Source organism: Cherax quadricarinatus, chromosome 84 (genome assembly GCF_038502225.1).
Source record: "Cherax quadricarinatus isolate ZL_2023a chromosome 84, ASM3850222v1, whole genome shotgun sequence".
Taxonomy (NCBI): domain Eukaryota; kingdom Metazoa; phylum Arthropoda; class Malacostraca; order Decapoda; family Parastacidae; genus Cherax; species Cherax quadricarinatus.
The window spans coordinates 7,859,478-7,882,963 of NC_091375.1; the positions used below are offsets into that span (position 1 = coordinate 7,859,478).

At 37.8% G+C, this 23,486-nt stretch overlaps 1 protein-coding gene across 27 annotated transcripts in view; it reads left to right on the forward strand.

The window, feature by feature from the left end:
* The window catches only part of sw (short wing), a 187,712-nt gene that overhangs the window by 141,791 nt on the left and 22,435 nt on the right, over positions 1-23,486 (forward strand). For 26 of the 27 annotated variants that reach the window (XM_070103002.1, XM_070103013.1, XM_070103009.1 and 23 more), the window contains 2 exons: positions 8,347-8,487; positions 21,211-21,336. In XM_070103002.1, the coding sequence (XP_069959103.1) occupies positions 8,347-8,487; positions 21,211-21,336 (267 nt within the window). Of the gene's footprint in view, positions 1-4,877; positions 4,917-8,346; positions 8,488-21,210; positions 21,337-23,486 lie in introns of those variants that run through there. The other variant, XM_070103016.1, reaches the window with a different exon arrangement.

Genomic DNA, 23,486 nt, shown 5'->3' on the forward strand with positions numbered 1-23,486 from the left:
ATTTTGGGAAATGTTGAGTGAGTGCATGGGGAATTTTGAACCAAGTGAGAGTGTACTTGTGGCTGGGGATCTAAACTCTAAAGTGGGTAAAAATGTTGTAGAGGGAGTAGTAGGTAAATTTGGGGTGCCAGGGTTAAATGAAATTTAATTGAACTGTGTGTAGAAAGAGGTTTGGTAATAAGTAATACATACGAAAAAGAGGATAAATAAGTATAAAAGATGTGATATAGTACGTAATGAAAGTAGTTTGTTAGATTATGTATTGGTGGATACAAGGTTGGTAGGTATGCTTTGGGATGTGCATGTTTATAGAAGAGCAACAGATATTTCAGATCATTATTTACTTGTAGCTACAGTTAGAGTAAGAGGTAGATGGGACAAAAGGGAAATGGCAACAGCAAGTAAGAGTGAGGTGAAAGTGTATAAACTAAGGGAGGAGGAAGTTAGGGTGAGATGTAAGCAACTATTGGCAGAAAGGTGGGCTAGTGCAAGTATGGGTAGTGGGGTGGTTGTAGAGGGGTGGGATAGTTTTAAAAATAGTGTTAGAATGTGGGGCAGAAGTTGTGGCTCTAGGAGGGTGAGTGCCTTGGTAGGATATGGCCATTTGCAAAAAAAAAAAAAAAAAAAAATTTGAAAGAGGGAAAGGTACCTAGGGATTGGCAGTGTGTGTGTATTGTTCCTTTATATAAAGGGAAGGGGACAAAGAGATTGCAAAAGTTATGTTCACCCATCCACTGGCAAATCAATTCCCAAATATTTAAAAACATTCACTTCTTCCATACTCCCTCTCTCCAATGTGATATCCAATTTTTCTTTATCTAAATCATTTGATACCCCCATCACCTTATTCTTATCTATGTTCACTTTCAACATAGATAAGAGTAAGCTGATGGGGGTATCAAATGATTTAGATAAAGAAAAATTGGATATCACATTGGAGATAGGGAGTATGGAAGAAGTGAATGTTTTTAAATATTTGGGAATTGACTTGCCAGCGGATGGGTTTATGAAAGATGAGATTAATCATAGAATTGATGAAGGAAAAAAGGTGAGTGGTGCTTTGAGGTGTCTGTGGAAACAAAAGCGTTGTAAATGCTGCAGCGAGAAGGCGGCTGGAGGCAGTGAAATTGTCCTGTCTAAGGGCAATGTGTAGTGTAAATATTATGCAGAGAATTCGTAGTGTGGAAATTAGGAGAAGGTGTGGAGTTAATAAAAGTATTAGTCAGAGGGCTGAAGAGGGGTTGTTAAGGTGGTTTGGTCATTTAGAGAGAATGGAACAAAGTAGAATGACTTGGAGAGCATATAAATCTGTAGGGAAAGGAAGGTGGGGTAGGAGTTGTACCAAAAAAGTTTGGAGGGAGGGGGTAAAAGAGGTTTTGTGGGTGAGGGCTTGGATTTACAGCAAGAATGCGCGAGCGTCTTAGAGAGGAGTGAATGGAGACGAATGGTTTTTGGGACCTGACGAGCTGTTGGAGTGTGACCAGGGTAATATTTTGTGAAGGGATTCAGGGCAACCAGTTAGCTGGACATGAGTCCTGGAAATGGGATGTACAATACCTGCACTTCAAAGGAGGGGTTTGGGATATTGGCAGTTTGGATGGACTTCTAAACTGTTGTATCTGGGCACCTCTCCAAAGACAGTGATTATGTGTGAGTGATGGTGAAAGTGTTGAATGATGATGAAAGTTTTTTCTTTCTTCTTGGGTTTTTCTTTTTGGGTCACCCTGCCTCAGTGGGAGATGCCCGACATGTTGAAAAAAAAAAAAAAATAGCAAAGGGGTATTTTTGGTAAGCAGGCAAAAGATATGTTGGTTAGTACACTGTTGAAGCAGTTGGACCAAGGACTTAAGTAATGCCTTCATCTTTCCCCAGGTTCACATTACCTTTTTTTTTTATTAACCCTTAGTCACTGTTGAGACCCCTGCTCACAAACTTGTTCTCAGTGTTGAAGAATTTAAAAAAAAAAAATATTTTTTTGTTATGAAGTGATGTAGAATCTTTTTCCGATTGTAATGATACCAAAAGTACAAAATTTGATGGAAGACTCGCGGAATTACGCTCTCACTAAGTTAGCGCTCTCGGCGATGTTTACGCATCGGTGATTTTGCCCACTTTGAGCCCTATTGTCGGCCAATTCCATTGTTCCAGCCAATCAAACGCATAGCTATTTCGCTAGAACTTCATTTCTATCAGTTGAGTACAAGAAACCACCCATTTACCGATTTCAACTACCCAGTAAAGTGACCAGAAATTGGTAATTTGGCCAATTTCATACACAATTCAAGTAAGGCTAATTTCAAAATTGGGTCCAGAATTAACAATGCAAACATTCCTAGGCCTAAAATAATGTTTTCTTTGTTCATTAGTCACGTCTACAGGCCCCTCTTATATTATGCTTGCTTTCCATTTTGAAGTTTTTTTCACACAAAAAATGGAAGATTTACTGTTATGCAGACTACTGCATAATGTAAAAATGGCATAAATAATATCAGTGCATTTGTGAAAGCATATTAGACCCACCAGTTGACATGTATTGAACACGTTATGTGATTTGTTTTCTCTTGAACATCGGCAAAAATCGAATACAGTGGACCCCCACATAACGATCACCTCCGAATGCGACCAATTATGTAAGTGTATTTATGTAAGTGCGTTTGTACGTGTATGTTTGGGGGTCTGAAATGGACTAATCTACTTCACAATATTCCTTATGGGAACAAATTCGGTCAGTACTGGCACCTGAACATACTTCTGGAGTGAAAAAGTATCGTTAACAGGGGGTCCACTGTATTTCCATTACTTTGAGCTCAATTTCTAGGTACTTTTAGTCCATAAATCATTCAAAATCATCTCTATTTCTGTAATATATCTTCCATTCTATCAAATGAGACCAAGAAAACGAGAATACAACCATAAATACCGCATGAAAATACACCACAAATTCGCCGTTTTAAGCCAAAAACATGGTTGGATTTTTTTTTTCTCGTGCACGGCGTGCTGCAGGATTTTTTTATACTCAGACCCATTTTCTTATATGTAGGTCTACCAGCTTTCTCCTGCAAGATTTGAAGCCACTAGAATTTTGGCGTAATATTATGAGACCAACACTGGCTTGCAAGCCGCAATATTACGGGATTAACAGTGAAAAGGTTAGCACATCGGCCATTTCCCACCAAGGCAGGGCGATCCAAAAAAGAAGAAACACTTTCATCATCATCATTTACTCCATCATTGTCTTGCTGAAGGCATGCTGACATTACATTTAAAAAATTGCAGCATATCAACACCCTTCAGAGTGCAGGCACTGTACTTCCCATCTCCAGAACTCAAGTCCATCCAGCCAGTGTCCTGGACTCCCTTCATAAATGTTACTTTGCTTACACTCCAGCATCACATCAAGTCATAAAAACCATTTATCTCCACTCACTCCTATCTAACATACTCACGCACACTTGCTGGAAGTCTAAGTCCCTCGAACGCAAAACCTCCTTTACCTTCTCCCTCCAACCTTTTCTAGGGGGACCCCTACTCCATCTTCCTTCCACTATAGATATGCCCTCCAAGTTATTCCATTTTGTTCCACCATCTAAATGTCCAAGCCACCTCAACAACCCTTCCTCTTCCCTCTGAATAATACTTCCTCCTAATCTCCAAGCTACAGATGCTCTTCATTGTAGTCACACTGCACGTTGCCCTCAGATACGACATCTTCACTGCCTCCAGCTTTCTCTGTGATGCAACACTTGCCACCCATGCTTCACACCCATATAAGAGCATTGGTACTACTATACTCTCATACATTCCCCTCTTTCCTTCCATGGATGACATTCATTGTCTCCAGAGACTCCTCAGTGTTCCACTCGCCTTTTTTTTCCCCCCTCATCAATTCTATGATTCACTTCATCTTTCATAGACCCATCTGCTGACAAGTCGTAGCGCACTTGCATCACTGTCTTATTATTTAGTCCTTATCTTAGACAGGACAGAATGCAAAATAAAACTAATTTTTTAACACACCAGGAGTCTCCCACTGATGTAAAGTACCCCCCCTCCAAAAAAAAAAATTTTCAATCACAGTCTTCCCTAAAATCTGCTGAGAGCACAATTCAGATGTCTTTAAACTGCAACATTCCTACCCCTTCTTTCGAGTGCTGGCATGGTACTTCCCACATACCTCCAGGACTTAGTCCAGGTTAATCTGATAGGAATAAGTAAGAACTTGGTCTGTGGCATTAGAATGATAGCTAAGTAGGGCAAGATCTGCTGGAGCTGTTGCAATTCTAAACCTATCAATGCACCAACACAAGACTTAGTCTATGAATGCACACTCCTGAATATGATTAATCTTAACTGTATTTTCTTCATAAATTATTATAAGTTTGCTGAGCACAGCTTTTCCTGATGTAGGAGTTTTCAGACAAAATTTCTGAGTTAGACAAGGGTCTACAAGAATTAAAACTATAAAAAAAAAAAAAGAGGAGATAATTTTTTTAACTTCTTTTTTGATCCAAATAATAGATTTTAAGAATTTTAATGCTGTATCAAAATCCTTTGCATCCTACCAGATAAGTTACTTATGTTTACTAAAACATGGGAATAATACTATTTACAACATGGTTTTGTAAATTAGATACATATTGAGTATTTTATAATTTGATTTACCCACTTGAGTTATGAAGTTTTATACATATGTATTGCTTCTGGGCTTGGTACTGTATTAAGAGAGTGTTTTCCTTTGTTTTGTTTCTTGTGGGAGGAGTGACTAAAGCCAAACATGGCAATGATTACTTCACATGAGCAGCCATTGATGCATGATTTTATGTTCACATTTGTAACTCGTGTTTTTCTTCTGCTGTGTTCCTTTTGGGATGCGATAGCATTGGTCCATGAAGGTAAGCTGAGGTACACTATGAGCTTGCTGGAGCTCGGTGCTCAGTCTCAGTGCTCTCTTAAGCATGGCTCTCTTCTTTTAAGCTCATATATATTTTTTAATTACTGATTTTTTAATTATAGAATATTAGTTTCTCCCATGATGTATGAATTTAAAAATTTTGTATATATTTTCTGAGGGATTCTGTATGCTTTGTCAGAATTTAAAATTCATTTTTTCTTGGGCTCATTTTGAATAATCACCATTTTTAAAGGATCCATACTAGTTAAAACCCTTTCTTAGAACTATAATGTAAATTATTATTATTATGATATGAAATTACTTGTATGCTTAACCTGTGTGTAACAAATTTTGTGCATTTCAAGTGATTGTTTTCTGCACATACATTACACACAACTGTTGTGGTTGCTGCAGACACATTACACACAACCTTTGTGATGTTTGTTGGTGCACACACATTACACAACCATTGTGGTGAATGCTATACAATTACAAAGAATCATTGTGTTTGCTACACAATTACACAAAACCATTGTGGTGTATGCTATACAATTACAAAGAATCATTGTTTGCTACACACATTTCACAGAACTATTGTGTTGTTTACTACACACACACATTATATACAACCATTGTGTCTGCTGTGCACACATTACACAAAATTACTGTTGGCTATACAGAACCATTGTGTTTGCTGAACACATACAGAACTATTCTTATGATTGGTATGCAAATGCATTACACAGAACCATTGTTGTGTTTGTTACTCTCACACACATTACCATTGTGATGTTCACACTGGTCACAGACACTGGTCTGGGCTATATTTCAGAACATTCTGTCTGTTACTGTCCTCAAATATTTTTTTTACATTTACAATCTTCCACTTGTCTGATACTTAACTCTTCATTAATATTTTGTTGAAAGATTTAAGAGTGACTTACAAAGGTTCAACATTTAATATTCAGGACCCCAAGGACCTTATGTTACATCCCATCAGGATAGATAATGGAATACCTGAACTATAGAAAACAAGGATCAGTTGATGTGTGGAATAAAGTATCATGATAGGAGAGGGTAACTAGTGGACTTCCACAAGGATCAGAGTTGTCCCCCATGTTCTTCTACTGTTGGTTAATGACTTGATTGCAGGAATTATCTTGTACATACAAGAGGGCCCCACTTATACAGCTAGTTAGGTTCTGGGCTACTGTTGTAAAGTGAAATGGCCTTTTTTAACTTTCAAATTTATATAAAAGCCTGATAACATGTTTTCACTATCATATATTAAGTGAGCAATAGAGCTAGGCCTAAAAATGCATATACAGTACACACATCACTACATTAAAATATTTTTGTCTTTAGCTCAGAGTGAACATATTTGTTGTAGAAAGTCGGAATAAACATAGAAGTGTTATAATCGAAAACTACTGCATTAGTGAAACTCTATAAAGTGAAGCATTGTGCAGCAGGGCCCGCCTGTATTCTTTTTCATGCATATCAAAATTGTGAGAAGACAAACTGAAAGCAATGACACACGACTACAAGAATGGTTGATTAAAAAGTTACTGGAATTTAAACTGAACAAAAGCAAATTTAAGAAGAGAATGAAAACTCTGAGTCAGAGAAAAAGGCATTAAAATAACCATTTCATCAAACCTGCTTTGTGAAGAACACATAAGCTCACTGAGTTGCATTCAAGAATCTAGATATTAATTTATATCAAAACTTTATGTGGTGTGTTCTACCTATTCTTGAATGTGCAGTAATGGTCTGGAACCCCCACCAGGTAAAAGAAAAAAAATGCTTGAAAGAATGCCAATAAAACATCAATATTGGTGTATGAATATTGAGTAGCAAACTACGAAGAAAGGGCAAGAGGGGATATGATTGTGACATAATAAAGTGGCATAGACAGGATTATTGAAGATAAGCTCTTTACTAGGGATGGTACAAGAACAGTGGGCATGATTGGAGGTTGCACACCCAAATGAGTCACAGGACAGTGACACTGGAAGCAAACGCTATACAAGGGCTCAGATTTGCTAAGACCCAGTCATATTTATTGGTCAAAAGTTTAGGCAGACCCAGGAGCTGGCATCTTTTTCTCCTTCCATTCTTTGCAAACTTAAACATGAAACATGTAATTTTAATTAAATAAAATTAAACACAAATATATTTAAAAATTCTTACTAATATTTTCTCAAAGTGTGATTTCCATGAAATAGTTTATTCTGCTGTGGTTTAGCCTTCTGTGCTAACATAAACCCTTTCAAAATTTCCCTGCTTGTGCATGCCTGATGCTTATAATGATTTTTTTTTTTTTTGTACATAAAGCTGTGGCAAGATTCACATTTGAAGTTCTTTATATTGAAGCCACAAATTGGAAATAAAAACTTGACTGATTATCTTTATCTTAGATTATTGTCAGGTTATGACTTCATAATGGTCCTGGACCAATTTTAAATGTTATTCAGTTTTCATTCTCATTTTGTGGGTTTGTGAAACTGACCACAATTTTGTTGTGATTTCAATATGGAAATATCTTGCTTTTCAACAGCCAGAATGTCTGAAGTACACACCTGAAGTTATTGTCCCGTCATTCAGCACTACATCGTTATGTGCACAATTTCATAAGATTGTAACAGTATGATTCAGATATAGAGTAGAAGAAGAAAATTTCACCTTTCTTACCACACCAGTGTGTGTGTGCATTTGTTTCTGGTGGCACAAATATTTTCATACAATACAAGTGATTATTGGGTCTTACAAGACATTTTGATTTGAAGGAAAAATAGTTATGGATTACAAATATGTTAATAAAACATCAAAACTTAAAATTAAATACATTATAATTTGGTTTAGAGTGATACACCTCTCAAGTTTAAGCCTTTATGCATTAATAATATACATTTTCAAGCTTTTAATTTAAGCTCTACTACTGAATATTCAATCAAGTTTGTGATTGTCATACTTTAGTACAGTATACCCTTTCACTGTTGCTTTTTATGTTTCATGTTGAATTTAAAGATTATATGGTATTTAGATAGTCAATTCTAATAAATTCCTCTTTAGAAGATAGTTCTAATAAATTCCTCTTCAGAAGAAAGTCAATTTTCATAAATTCCCTTATAGAAAATTACAATAGAGACCCTTGAATTATTTAAAAAGTTATGTAAAAGAAGTGTTTGCTAGATTTTAGTATCTCTTGAGAATGTTGCTTGTGAGCAAAGTATTTTATTGATGACTTAAATGCACCAAATATATCAATGTAGTTACTTGTTTCAGCATTTATTCTTATGTCACTTTTAAGGTACATCTTTTATTTTGACTTTTATACAGTATATACATGCATACTGATTTTGCTTAATATAACTTTTGTAGAAGTGTATTACATAGACAGTGTTCATGGTGTTGACTCTTGATACCAAATTCTCCACCTATTGCTATTACAGGAAACAAAGCCGCTGTATTCCTTTGAGGACAATGGGGATTATGTTTATGAAGTAGCCTGGTCGCCAATCCACCCAGCACTCTTCACAACTGTTGACGGTTCAGGAAGGATCGACCTTTGGAATCTCAATCAGGATACTGAAGTAAAAATGTTATTCCTTGTTTAAATACTGTTATAAGTTTTTTCCATTCTACTTCAAGATAGAATCATTAAATTTTCTTTTCCACATATATATTCCCTCCAGTATCTGATGTTGATCATTCAAAAGTATCTTCTTAAAATTTTAAACATTTTTAAATGCCCCCAAACTATGGTAGAGTGATCCAAAGAAGGAAGCTTGTTAACAATCCCTTATTCTCTTTCTGACTTGCCAGAAGTGCTGTTAAGAATGAGAGTTGGTAGATGTTAGGTAAGGTTTTGGAAGGTGAGAGATCTTGATGCGTAAAAACTTCAACGCTGAAAGAGATGCAGTGATTTCATGGGGCAGGGAGGAATAGAATATATTAGGAAGAAGATCCAAAGATGGGTGTAGAGGAAATGAACAGACAAAAGGAGGAAAAGCAGCTGAGACAGAAAGAAGTAAGACTGTAATACTAAAAGTAAATGGTGGGGGTTATAGTTTAGTGATCATTGTATTTATTATATATCTTCTTTCAACAAACCAGCCGTATCCCACCAAGGCAGGGTGGCCCAAATAGAAAAATGAAGTTACTGAAGGGGTTACTAGCTCCTTGCTCCTGGCATTTTAGTTGCCTCTTACAACATGCATAGCTTATGGAGGAAGAATTCTGCTCCACTTCCCCATGGAGATAAGAAGAAATAAACAAGAACTAGTAAGAAAATAGAAGAAAACCCAGTGGGGTGTGTATATATATATATGCTTGTACTTGTATGTGTAGTGTGATCTAAGTGTAAGTAGAAGTAGCAAGACGTACCTGAACTCTTGCATGTTTATGAGACAGAGAAACAACACCAGCAATCCTACCATGTAAAACAATTACAGGCTTCTGTTTTACACTCATTTGGCAGGATGGTAGTACCTCCCTGGTCGGATGCTGTCTACCAACCTACTACCATACTTTATTATACTGTATATATGCACACAAAAGGGAAGGTACCTAAAAATTGGCAGAGAGAATGCATATTGCCTTTGCATAAGGAAAAGGGGGACAAAAAGAGGATAATAGTAAAAGTAGCTATTAAGTTCAGTGTACTGGGCACACTGTATGTTAGAATAATAACACGAGTTATGGGGATGATAGAAAGCAGGAGTGCAGAAGAGAATGAGGAATTGGAATGGAAGGTATATGCACATATTAAGTTTTTGCATTTAAATCAGCACTTCTGGAGTCAGTTTTTTTTTTTTTTTTTTTTTTTTTTTTAAACCCTGTCAGGGTCCAAGGCCAAAATCTGAAGTGGTGCCCCAGTGTCCAAGAATTTCCATAAAATTTTTTTTTTATTTTTTCTTATGAAACGGTAGAGAATCTTTTTGTGAAGGTAATAAAACAAAAAGTACGAAATTTGATGGAAAATTGATGAAATTATGCTCTCGTGAATTTTGATGTTTCAACGATATTTACGAATCGGTGATTTTGCTGACTTTGACTCCCATTTTAGGCCAATTACATTATTCCAGTCGACCAAATTCTTAGCTATTTCACTTGTATTACTTCTATTCTATCGATTGAGCACAAGAAATCGCCAAGTCAACTGTCTCTACTACAAAATAAAGGGATCGGAAATTGGTAATTTGGCCAATTTAACACAAAGTTCAAAATATTCCAATTTCAAAATAGGGCCCAGAATAAACAATGTAGGTATTCCTGGCACTAAACTAACATTTCCTCTGTTCATTAGTTACGTTTTGAGGCTTTACAAATAAATTCCATTTTGATTTTTTATTCACATAATGAATTTTTATTCACACCAAAAAATAGAAGATTTACTGTTATGCAATATTGTAATAATTGTATAAATATCATCACCACATTTGTGAATGTATATTAGACCCACCAGCTGGCATGTATTAGACGTGTGAGGTCATTTGTTTACTCTTGAACATCCGCAAAAATTTAACATTTCCGCTACTTTGAGCTCAGTTTCAAGCCATTTCCAGTGCTAAAACCAATCAAAATCATCTCTATTTCTGTAATATGTCTTCCATTCTATCAAATGAGACCAAGAAATTGCAAATACAACTATAAAAAACATACGAAAAAACACTGCAAAGTCGCTGTTTTAATCGAAAATCACGGTCTCAGTTTTTTTCTTTCATTATACACAGTGTGCTGCAGGATTTGTTTTATGTGGTGCACACATGCCACATAAATGTATTCTCTCATATCTAGGCCCAAATTTACCACTCACAGTTTATCAGAGTGAGCTGAGCTCATGGTGTAGATCTATGGTTTGGACGCTGAACGTAAAGCCGTAGATCTACGAGACGGACCCTGAAAGGGTTAACAACAAGTCAGCTGTATCCCACTGAGGCAGGGTGACCCAAAAAGAAATAAAATGCCCAAAAAGAAAATACTTTTGTCATCATTCAACACTTTCGCCTCACTCGCACATAATCACTGTTTTTACAGAGGTGCTCAGAACACAAAAGTTTAGAAGCATATACGTATAAAGAGACACAACATATCCCTCCAAACTGCTAATATCCTGAAACCCCCTCCTTTGGAGTGCAGGCATTGTATGTACTTCCCATTTCCAGGACTCAAGTCCGGCTATATAAAAATAACCGGTTTCCCTGAATTTTTTTTTTTTTTTTTTCAACAAGTCGGCCGTCTTCCACCGAGGCAGGGTGACCCAAAAAAGAAAGAAAATCTCCAAAAAGAAAATACTTTCATCATCATTCAACACTTTCACCACACTTGCACATTATCACTGTTTTTGCAGAGGTGCTCAGAATACAACAGTCTAGAAGCATACACATATAAAGATACACAACATATCCCTCCAAACTGCCAATATCCCAAACCCCTCCTTTAAAGTGCAGGCATTGTACTTCCCATTTCCAGGACTCAAGTCCGACTATATGAAAATAACCGGTTTCCCTGAATCCCTTCACTAAATATTACCCTGCCCACACTCCAACAGATCGTCAGGTCCCAAGTACCATTCGTCTCCATTCACTCCTATCTAACACGCTCACGCACGCTTGCTGGAAGTCCAAGCCCCTTACCCACAAAACCTCCTTTACCCCCTCTCTCCAACCCTTTCGAGGACGACCCCTACCCCGCCTTCCTTCCCCTATAGATTTATATGCTTTCCATGTCATTCTACTTTGATCCCTTCACTTAATATTACCCTGCTCACACTCCAACAGATCGTTCGGTATGCGAATGAATTTTCCCCCTAAGAAATAACGGAAATCAAATTAATCCGTGCAAGACACCCAAAAGTATGAAAAAAAAAAATTTTACCACATGAAATGTTAATTTTAATACACACAAACTGAAAAAGGCATGCACAATTACATGACACTTACTTTTATTGAAGATCTGGTGATGATTGATGGGATGGGAGGAGGGGAGAGAGAGTGTTAGTGTTTAGAAGGGGAATCCCCTTCCATTAAGACTTGAGGTGTCGAGTCCTTTTCTGGGGTTACTTCCCTTCTTCTTTTAATGCCACTAGGACCAGCTTCAGAGTCACTGGACTTCTTTCGCACAACATATCTGTCCATAGTGGCCTGTACCTCTCGTTCCTTTATGACTTCCCTAAAGTGTTTCACAACATTGTCAGTGTAATAGTCACCAGCACGGCTTGCAATAGCTGTGTGAGGGTGATTTTCATCCATAAAGGTTTGCACTTTCAGCCACATTGCACAGATTTCCTTAATCTTTGTAGTAGGCAATTCCTTCAATTTCTCTCTCCCCTCCTTTGAACCAGTTTCCTCAGGTCTGGCCTCTTGCTGTTGAAGTTGATCTATCAGCTCATCAGTGGTTAGTTCTTCATTGTCCTCCTCCACCAACTCTTCCACATCATCCCCACTAACCTCCAACCCCAAGGACTTCCCCAATGCCACAATTGATTCCTCAACTGGCATACTCTCAGGGTTAGCCTCAAACTCTTCAAAATCCCTTTTGTCTACACATTCTGGCCACAGTTTCTTCCAAGCAGAGTTCAAGGTCTTCTTAGTCACTCCCTCCCAAGCCTTACCTATAAGGTTTATACAATTGAGGATATTAAAGTGATCTCTCCAAAAGTCTCTTAGAGTCAGTTGAGTTTCTGAGGTCACTACAAAGCACCTTTCAAACAGAGCTTTTGTGTACAGTTTTTTGAAGTTTGCAATAACCTGCTGGTCCATGGGCTGCAGGAGAGGAGTGGTATTAGGAGGCAAAAACTTCACCTTAATGAATTTCATGTCCCCATAAAGTCGCTCTGCCACTTAAGTTCTAATTTCTTTTCAGTTAGGTAATCTTTCACATTGGGGGCAAATACATGGTGTAATCAGTCATAGAAAAAGTCCCTAGTGACCCATGCCTTACTGTTTGCCCTCCACAGCACACACAAATTTTCCTTGAGGACATTCTTTTGCCTGAACGGTCTGGGAGTTTCAGAGTGATACACTAATAAAGGCTTCACTTTGCAATCACCAGTAGCATTGGAACACATCAACAAAGTAAGCCTGTCTTTCATAGGCTTATGTCCTGGGAGTGCCTTTTCCTCCTGAGTAATGTAGGTCCTGCTTGGCATTTTCTTCCAAAACAGGCCTGTTTCATCACAATTAAACACTTGTTCAGGTTTCAGTCCTTCACTGTCTATGCACTCCTTGAATTCCTGCACATATTTTTCAGCCGCTTCGTGGTCCGAACTGGCAGCCTCACCATGCCTTATCACACTATGTATGCCACTACGCTTCTTAAATCTCTCAAACCAACCTTTGCTGGCCTTAAATTCACTCACATCATCACTAGTTGCAGGCCTTTTTTTAATTAAATCCTCATGCAACTTCCTAGCCTTTTCGCTTATGATCGCTTGAGAAACGCTATCTCCTGCTAGCTGTTTTTCATTTATCCACACCAATAAGAGTCTCTCAACATCTTCCATCACTTGCGATCTCTGTTTCGAAAACACAGTTAAACCTTTGGCAAGAACAGCTTCCTTGATTGCCTTTCTGTTGCCCACAATAGTAGAGATGGTTGATTTGGGTTTCTTGTACAACCTGACCAGGTCGGCGATACGCACTCCACTTTCATACTTATCAATGATCTCTTTCTTCATCTCTATTGGAATTCTAACCCTTATTGCTGTAGGGTTGGAACTAGAAGCTTTCTTGGGGCCCATGGTCACTTATTTTCCAGATAAAGCACCGAAAACACTGTAATAATACGAAATATTCCAATTGTATGCTTGGATGTTACCGCGGAGGCTGGCTGGTAAACAATGCCACCGGCGGAACATATGAGGCTGGCTCAGGCTGCACATTGGACGCGTCTCGGACGAAGGGCGGTGAGCGGGTTTTTGGGCGGTATGCGAGGCAAAATTTTAGTGATCAAAGCGTCCGGTATGCGGATTGTACGTTATGCAATGCGTCCGGTATGCGGGGGTCCACTGTAGTTGTTTATATCTCACCCGAACTTCCTCCTCCCTTAGTTTATGCACTTTTACCTCCTGCTTGTTGCCATTTTCCTCTTTTCCCATCTACCTCTTACTCTAACTGTAACTACAACTAAATAATGATCCGAAACATCAGTTGCCCCTCTATAAATATGTACATCCTGGAGCCTACCCATCAACTTTTTATCCACCAATAGATAATCTAACAAACTACTTTCAGTATGTGCTACATCATACCTTGCATATTTATTTATCCTGTTTTTCATAAAATATGTATTACTTAGTTCCAAACCTCTTTCTACACATAGCTCAATTAAAGGCTCCCCATTTTCATTTACCCCTGGCACCCCAAATTTACCTACTAGTCCCTTCACAACATTTTTGCCCACTTTAGCATTGAAAGCCCCAACCACCATTACTCTCACACTTGGTTCAAAACGCCCCACGCATTCACTCAACATTTCCCAAAATTTCTCTCTCCTCTACACTTCTCTCTTCTCCAGGTGCATATACGTTTACTATAACCCACTTTTCACATCCAACCTTTATTTTACTCCACATAATCCTTGAATTAATACATTTATAGTTCCTCTTTTCCTGCCATAACTTATCCTTCAACATTATTGCTACTCCTTCTTTAGCTCTAACTCTATTTGAAACCCCTGACCTAATCCCATTTATTCCTCTCCACTGAAACTCTCCCACCCCCTTCAGCTTTGTTTCACTTAAAGCCAGGACATCCAGCTTCTTCTCATTCATAACATCCACAGTCATCTCTTTCTTATCATTTGCACAACATCCACTCACATTCAGACTTCCCACTTTGACAATTTTCTTCTTCTTATTTTTTTAGTAATTATTACAGGAAAAGGGGTTACTAGCATTTTAGTTGACTTTTACAACACGCATGGCTTACGGAGGAAAGATTCTTATTCCACTTCCCCATGGATATAAAAGGATAAGTAATAAGACCAAAAACTATTAAGATAAAATGAAAGAAAACTCAAATGAGTGCGTATAAATAAACATGTACATGTATGTGTAGTGTGACCTAAGTGTAAGTAGAAGTAGCAAGACATACCTGTAATCTTGCATATTTATGAGACAGACAAAATACACCAGCAATCCTACCATCTTTCTTTTTCTTCTTTCAACAAACCGGCCGTATCCCACCGAGGCAGGGTGGCCCAAAAAGAAAAACAAAAGTATTTCGTTTTAAATTTAGTAATTTATACGGGAGAAGGGGTTACTAGCCCCTTGCTCCCGGCATTTTAGTCGTCTCTTACAACACACATTGCTTACGGAGGAAGAATTCTGTTCCGCTTCCCCATGGAGATAAGAGGAAATAAACAAGAACAGGAACTAGAAAGAAAATAGAAGAAAACTCAGAGGGGTATGTATATATATGCTTGTACATGTATGTGTAGTGTGCCCTAAGTGTAAGTAGAAGTAGCAAGATGTACCTTAAATCTTGCATGTTTATGAGACAGAAAAAAGACACCAGCAATCCTACCATCATGTAAAACAATTACAGGCTTTCGTTTCACCCTCACTTGGCAGGATGATAGTACCCCCCTGGGTGGTTTCTGTCTACCAACCTACTATGTTTAAAATGGTGTGAATATTTTGCATAGTAAATAATGAAGAAATTAACCCTTTATGGGTCCAGATCCCCCAATCTGAAAATTCCACACACTTTCCAAGAATTTAAAAAAAAAAAACGTATAATTTTTTTTTTTGTGAAATGGTAGAGAATCTTTTTCTGAAGATAATAAAACAAAAAGTGCAAAATTTGATAAAAAACTGATGAAATTATGCTCTCGTGAATTTTGCTGCCAATGATACACAAATAACCCGCACATAAAAGAGAGAAGCTTACGACGACGTTTCGGTCCGACTTGGACGATGTACCAAGTCACACTAACAAGATGTTTACAATGATGTTTACGCATCGGCAATTTTACCCACTTTGAGTCCTATTTTTGGCCAATTACATTGTTCCATTAGACCAGATTCTTAGCTATTTTGCTAGTGTGTGTTCCATTTTATATTTTGAGCACAAGAAATCGTCCAATCAATTATTTCAACTACCTAATAAAGTGATTGGAAATTGGTAATTTGGCCAATTTCACAAAAAGTTAAAAATATTCAAATTTCCAAATTATACTTTTTTTTTATTATCACACTGGCCAATTCCCACCAAGGCAGGGTGGCCCAAAAAAAAAAAACTTTCACCATCATTCACTCCATCACTGTCTTGCCAGAAGCGTGCTTTACACTACAGTTTTTAAACTGCAACATTAACACCCCTCCTTCAGAGTGCAGGCACTGTACTTCCCATCTCCAGGACTCAAGTCCGGCCTGCCGGTTTCCCTGAACCCCTTCAAAATGTTACTTTGCTCACACTCCAACAGCACGTCAAGTATTAAAAACCATTCGTCTCCATTCACTCCTATCAAACACGCTCACGCACGCCTGCTGGAAGTCCAAGCCCCTCGCACACAAAACCTCCTTTACCCCCTCCCTCCAACCTTTCCTAGGCTGACCCCTACCCCGCCTTCCCTCCACTACAGACTGATACACTCTTGAAGTCATTCTGTTTCGCTCCATTCTCTCTACATGTCCGAACCACCTCAACAACCCTTCCTCAGCCCTCTGGACAACAGTTTTGGTAATCCCGCACCTCCTTCTAACTTCCAAACTACGAATTCTCTGCATTATATTCACACCACACATTGCCCTCAGACATGACATCTCCACTGCCTCCAGCCTTCTCCTCGCTGCAACATTCATCACCCATGCTTCACACCCATATAAGAGTGTTGGTAAAACTATACTCTCATACATTCCCCTCTTTGCCTCCAAGGACAAAGTTCTTTGTCTCCACAGACTCCTAAGTGCACCACTCACCCTTTTCCCCTCATCAATTCTATGATTCACCTAAACCTTCATAGACCCATCCGCTGACACGTCCACTCCCAAATATCTGAATACATTCACCTCCTCCATACTCTCTCCCTCCAATCTGATATCCAATCTTTCATCACCTAATATTTTTGTTATCCTCATAACCTTACTCTTTCCTGTATTCACTTTTAATTTTCTTCTTTTGCACACCCTACCAAATTCATCCACCAATCTCTGCAACTTCTCTTCAGAATCTCCCAAGAGCACAGTGCCATCAGCAAAGAGCAACTGTGACAACTCCCACTTTATGTGTGATTCCTTATCTTTTAACTCCACGCCTCTTGTCAAGACCCTTGCATTTACTTCTCTTACAACCCCATCTATAAATATATTAAACAACCACGGTGACATCACACATCCCTGTCTAAGGCCTACTTTTACTGGGAAATAATTTCCCTCTTTCCTACGTACTCTAACTTGAGCCTCACTATCCTCGTAAAAACTCTTCACTGCTTTCAGTAACCTACCTCCTACACCATACACCTGCAACATCTGCCACATTGTCCCCCTATCCACCCTGTCATACGCCTTTTCCAAATCCATAAATGCCACAAAGACCTCTTTAGCCTTATCTAAATACTGTTCACTTATATGTTTCACTGTAAACACCTGGTCCACACACCCCCTACCTTTCCTAAAGCCTCCTTGTTCATCTGCTATCCTATTCTCAGTCTTACTTTTAATTCTTTCAATAACTCTACCATACACTTTACCAGGTATACTCAACAGACTTATCCCCCTATAATTTTTGCACTCTCTTTTGTCCCCTTTGCCTTTATACAAAGGAACTATGCATGCACTCTGCCAATCCCTAGGTACCTTACCCTCTTCCATACATTTATTAAATAATTGCACCAACCACTCCAAAACTATATCCCCACCTGCTTTTAACATTTCTATCTTTATCCCATCAATCCCGGCTGCCTTACCCCCTTTCATTTTACCTACTGCCTCACGAACTTCCCCCACACTCACAACTGGCTCTTCCTCACTCCTACAAGATGTTATTCCTCCTTGCCCTATACACGAAATCACAGCTTCCCTATCTTCATCAACATTTAACAATTCCTCAAAATATTCTCTCCATCTTCCCAATACCTCTAACTCTCCATTTAATAACTCTCCTCTCCTATTTTTAACTGACAAATCCATTTGTTCTCTAGGCTTCCTTAACTTTTTAATGTCACTCCAAAACTTTTTCTTATTTTCAACAAAATTTGTTGATAACATCTCACCCACTCTCTCATTTGCTCTCTTTTTACATTGCTTCACCACTCTCTTAACATCTCTCTTTTTCTCCATATACTCTTCCCTCCTTGCAGCACTTCTACTTTGTAAAAACTTCTCATATGCTAACTTTTTCTCCCTTACTACTCTCTTTACATCATCATTCCACCAATCGCTCCTCTACCCTCCCGCACCCACTTTCCTGTAACCACAAACTTCTGCTGAACACTCCAACACTACATTTTTAAACCTACCCCATACCTCTTCGACCCCATTGCCTATGCTCTCATTAGCCCATGTATCCTCCAATAGCTGCTTATATCTTTCCCTAACTGCCTCCTCTTTTAGTTTATAAACCTTCACCTCTCTCTTCCCTGACGCTTCTATTCTCCTTGTATCCCATCTACCTTTTACTCTCAGTGTAGCTACAACTAGAAAGTGATCTGATATATCTGTGGCCCCTCTATAAACATGTACATCCTGAAGTCTACTCAACAGTCTTTTATCTACCAATACATAATCCAACAAACTACTGTCATTTCTCCCTACATCATATCTTGTATACTTATTTATCCTCTTTTTCTTAAAATATGTATTACCTATAACTAAACCCCTTTCTATACAAAGTTCAATCAAAGGGCTCCCATTATCATTTACACCTGGCATCCCAAACTTACCTACCACACCCTCTCTAAAAGTTTCTCCTACTTTAGCATTCAGGTCCCCTACCACAATTACTCTCTCACTTGGTTCAAAGGCTCCTATACATTCACTTAACATCTCCCAAAATCTCTCTCTCTCCTCTGCATTCCTCTTTTCTCCTGGTGCATACATGCTTATTATGACCCACTTCTTGCATCCAACCTTTACTTTAATCCACATAATTCTTGCATTTACACATTCATATTCTCTTTTCTCCTTCCATAACTGATCATTCAACATTACTGCTACCCCTTCCTTTGCTCTAACTCTCTCAGATACTCCAGATTTAATCCCATTTATTTCCCCCCACCGAAACTCCCCTACCCCCTTCAGCTTTGTTTCGCTTAGGGCCAGGACATCCAACTTCTTTTCATTCATAACATCAGCAATCATCTGTTTCTTGTCATCTGCACTACATCCACGCACATTCAAGCATCCCAGTTTTATAAAGTTTTTCTTCTTCTCTTTTTTAGTAAATGTCTACAGGAGAAGGGGTTACTAGCCCATTGCTCCCGGCATTTTAGTCGCCTCATACGACACACATGGCTTACGGAGGAAAGATTCTTTTCCACTTCCCCATGGACAATAGAAGAAATAAAGAAGAACAAGAGCTATGTAGAAAAAGGAGAAAAACCTAGATGTATGTATATATATATGCATGTGCATGTCTCTGAAGTGTGACCAAAGTGTAAGTTGGAGTAGCAAGATATCCCTGTTATCTAGCATGTTTATGAGATAGAAAAAGACACCAGCAATCCTACCATCATGCAAAACAGTTACAGGTTTCTGTTTCACAGTCATCTGGCAGGACGGTAGTACTTCCCTGGGTGGTTGCTGTCTACCAACAGGGTACAGAATAAATGGTACAGGCCTTCCTGGCACTAAAATAATACTTCCTCTGTTTATTAGTTATGTTTCCAGTCTGTACTCATGAATTCCATTTTGATTTTTTTATTCACAAAGAATTTTTATTCACACCAAAAAAATAGAAGATTTACTGTTATGCAATACAGTAATAATTGTATAAGTAATGTCAGTACATTCATGAATGCACATTAGACCCACCAGCTGATGTGTATTGGGCACGTGATGTGATTTGTTTACTTTTTAACATCGGCAAGAATCAAACATTTCCACTACTTTGAGCTCGGTTTCAATCTATTTTCAGTACTAAAGCCAATCAAAATCACCTCTGTTTCTGTAATATATCTTCCATTTTGTAAAATAAGACCAAGAAACTGCAAATATAATCGTAAAAAACACACGAAAATACACCACGCAAAGTCGGTGATTTAATCCAAAAACACACTAACGAATTATTTTAAAAAAATCAGTTTTTTAATGCCCATGTTTTACCTGATATGATTGATGTGCAGCACACATTCTTTCGAAGAGGTTAACCCTTTAACTGTGGAAGGCCCCAACATTTTTTTTCCTATGTGTGTGGCAAAATTTTGCAAAACAAAAAGTTAGTTTGAGTTTGAAAAAGAATTAATGTGCAATATTGTGTACACTTGTTTCCTTGTGTAGTGTTTGAAGATGTTTGAGTACTTGAAACATGGGGAGAGTCACATCCTTACATGGGATATGCAATATAAATTAGATGATTTTTTCTGATTTCTTTCGATTGCTTTCATCTTCTAACAGCACATGCAAGGAAATTATATGACAATACAATTGTTCCAAAGTGTGATATTCAGGGAAATAAGTCACATTATTTCACTTTCTTTGGTTATCCTGGGTTAAAGCTGTCTAATGTATCCCTAACATCTGTTTATCCTCAAGATATTATCAAGGAAATCTTATGGAAATAAATGAGATGCAGAGTGGCATATCACACACTTCATTTACATGTGGTGGAGCAATGTTGCCCACAATGCACTGTGTGGACCTACGCAGCCCAACTTTTTTTTCGTATGTGATACAAGGTGGTAGGAAACCTAAACAGTTGAGCTAAGGCAACAAGCCCCAATTTTTAAAGGCACAAAAATGCTGTGTAATTTTATGCAAGTTGCAGTTAAAGGGTTTGAAAAATAGTGAGTACTATTTTTAAATTTTATTTGTACTATTTTGTCAGAAATTTTCCCTCAGAAATGTCAGATTTTCATGTTAGGTTCCATTGGATGGACTCAAAGCTCAGAACACCTCCAGTCATAATTGAACCAAAATTTGTGTTCCACTATGCACACCATTATGAGCTTATCTAAAAATTTGAAGGCAATTAACATTATGGTAGAGTGCAGGTTTATTTTTAATCTACCAGCCGTCTCTCACCAAGGCAGGGTGATCTAAAAAGAAAAACGGAATTTTTTTTTTTTTTACATTTAGTAATTTACGCTGGAGGTGTTACTAGTCCCTTGCTCCCAAAAGAGGAGATTTATTAGTATTTTTTCTCTTGTTATAGGTGCCCACTGCTAGTACAGTTGTTGAAGGTAGTCCAGCCTTGAATAGAGTGTCTTGGACAAATTCTGGTCAGCAGATCACAGTGGGAGATGACATGGGGAAGATATGGATCTATGATGTTGGAGAGGTAAGATTGTTTTTTCTATTATTATTGGCATGTATTAATACAGTGAGAGTTCCCTATACTAGTCCTCCCTGCATTTAAATTTTTATAATTCTCCCATATTTTATATGATTAAAAATATTTGAACTGGGCTTAGTTTGGCCAATAACTTGGAAAAAATATGATTAACTTACCTAAATCAGTTTCCAGGCAAAATATTTGAGAGTGAATGTTATTACCATTATCCATTTGATAGTCATTATCAACTAAAATTAGATTTGTTTTGATTGCTGCACAGCCTGATAATGTTTTCTCCATTATTGCATAATTCAACTTTGTCTGGGCAGTTGTCCATTGTCTTCTGAATTTATACATCCTATAGCAAATTACTGGTGGAAATACGATCATCACATATGTGAATTAACACTGACAAAAACTGCAAAGCAAGGGGGGATTACCTATATGTGGCCAGCTCTACAATCTAGCAGTAAGAAATAAAATGAACTCTCAATTTATTAGACTAATACTTGGAGGGGGTGACTGTATGAGCTCATTGTCCATTATATCTGAATTATAAGAATACTTTGTGATTGTAACAGTAACAGACAATTATTATTACTGGAGAAAATTTATTATATCGTAAATTAATTTACCCAGTGAATTGTAAGTAAATATAACAGATAAGTCTAAGACTGTCCATTATTTCTGAATGCTGTCTGACCACAGATTTGTCAATTAAATCTAAAATTATTTAATGGTGGGTCCACTAACACTTACAGAGTTGAAACCCGTGCTCTCAAGCTTGCTCTTGGGGTCGAAGAATTTAAAAAAAAAAAACTTACATAATTATTCAGTATATTTTTCTAGGTGTAATAAAGCAAAAAAAAAAAAAAAAAATCCCATTAGTACTTACCAAGGTACAGAGGCGTGAGGTTGACAGGTGAACAGCTGGCGGTAATATGATTTACTGCCATGCACACTGTATTATGTATATTAACTTCTTTGTATTTTTTCTTTGCCTATTTTTTCGAGGAACTTTTGTGGCCTGTAAGACCAATATAATGCACATTGTATATATTACTCATTGTATGCAATACCATAACCACACTAATATTGTCATCATTATATTGTTAACAGAACCTGTTTACACAAGTAAAAATGTTCCGTATTACTAATATTCTATCATATACATTAGACCGTCATTTAACACGGTAGTTACGTTCCTGAAAACACCATGTTAGATGAACTGAAGAACTTATGGGAAAAATTGGGTTACGTTCCTGAGAGCCCCAAAAAAGCCAAACAACTTTTTTTTTTAGGCCTCCACATCTTACAAAAATAAAAAGTGAAAATGTAATTGTAGTTCATTGTTATGATGTATTATGTTGTTTTTACTGCTTAAGACTACAAATGTAACAGAAATAATAGTATTTCTTACCTTAAATTGTGGGTGCTGGTGTTTGTGGATGATTGTGTAGAGTGGAGAGTTATGTTGTGGCCCTACTGGGCTGAGGTGGATGGTAGAGGTTCTGGTATTGAAGTTGATGGTTGTACTGGAGTGTTTAACTTTAAGTCATTCAATCAAGTGATTCAGTAAGTCAGTCAAGTGATTCAGCCTGGCCCATGGCTGGGCTCAGAGAGTAGATAAACTCTCGAAACTCTTCAAAGGTAAGTCAGTCAAGTCATTCAGTAAGTCAGTCAAGTCGTTCAGTAAGTCAGTTAAGTCGTTCAGTAAGTCAGTCAAGTCGTTCAGTAAGTCAGTCAAGTCATTCAGTAAGTCAGTCAAGTCATTCAGTAAGTCCGTCAAGTCATTCAATAAATCAGTAAGTCATTCAATCAGTAAGTTAGTCTCACAAATTTATGTTTACCTCTTTTATATGTATACAAAGTAACACTTCATTATGGCCACAGGATGTCTAATACCTTTGTTTTCTTCGTTAATTCTAAGACTTAAATGTTTACACCTTTTCTTGCCACTTTGAGCAACATTGATATGCTTACTGGGTGTCATGATTCCTTGGCAGATACCAGATATAGCAATTAAAAGATCGAAACACAATTCACAATCACAAGCTTGTAACTTGTGATTGTAGCTTGTATGAAGTACGAATGCTTTGATGGTGGGGTGATGTCGGGGGGTGGCTGGGGACAGCGGGAGGTCTCCCCAGCTGAAC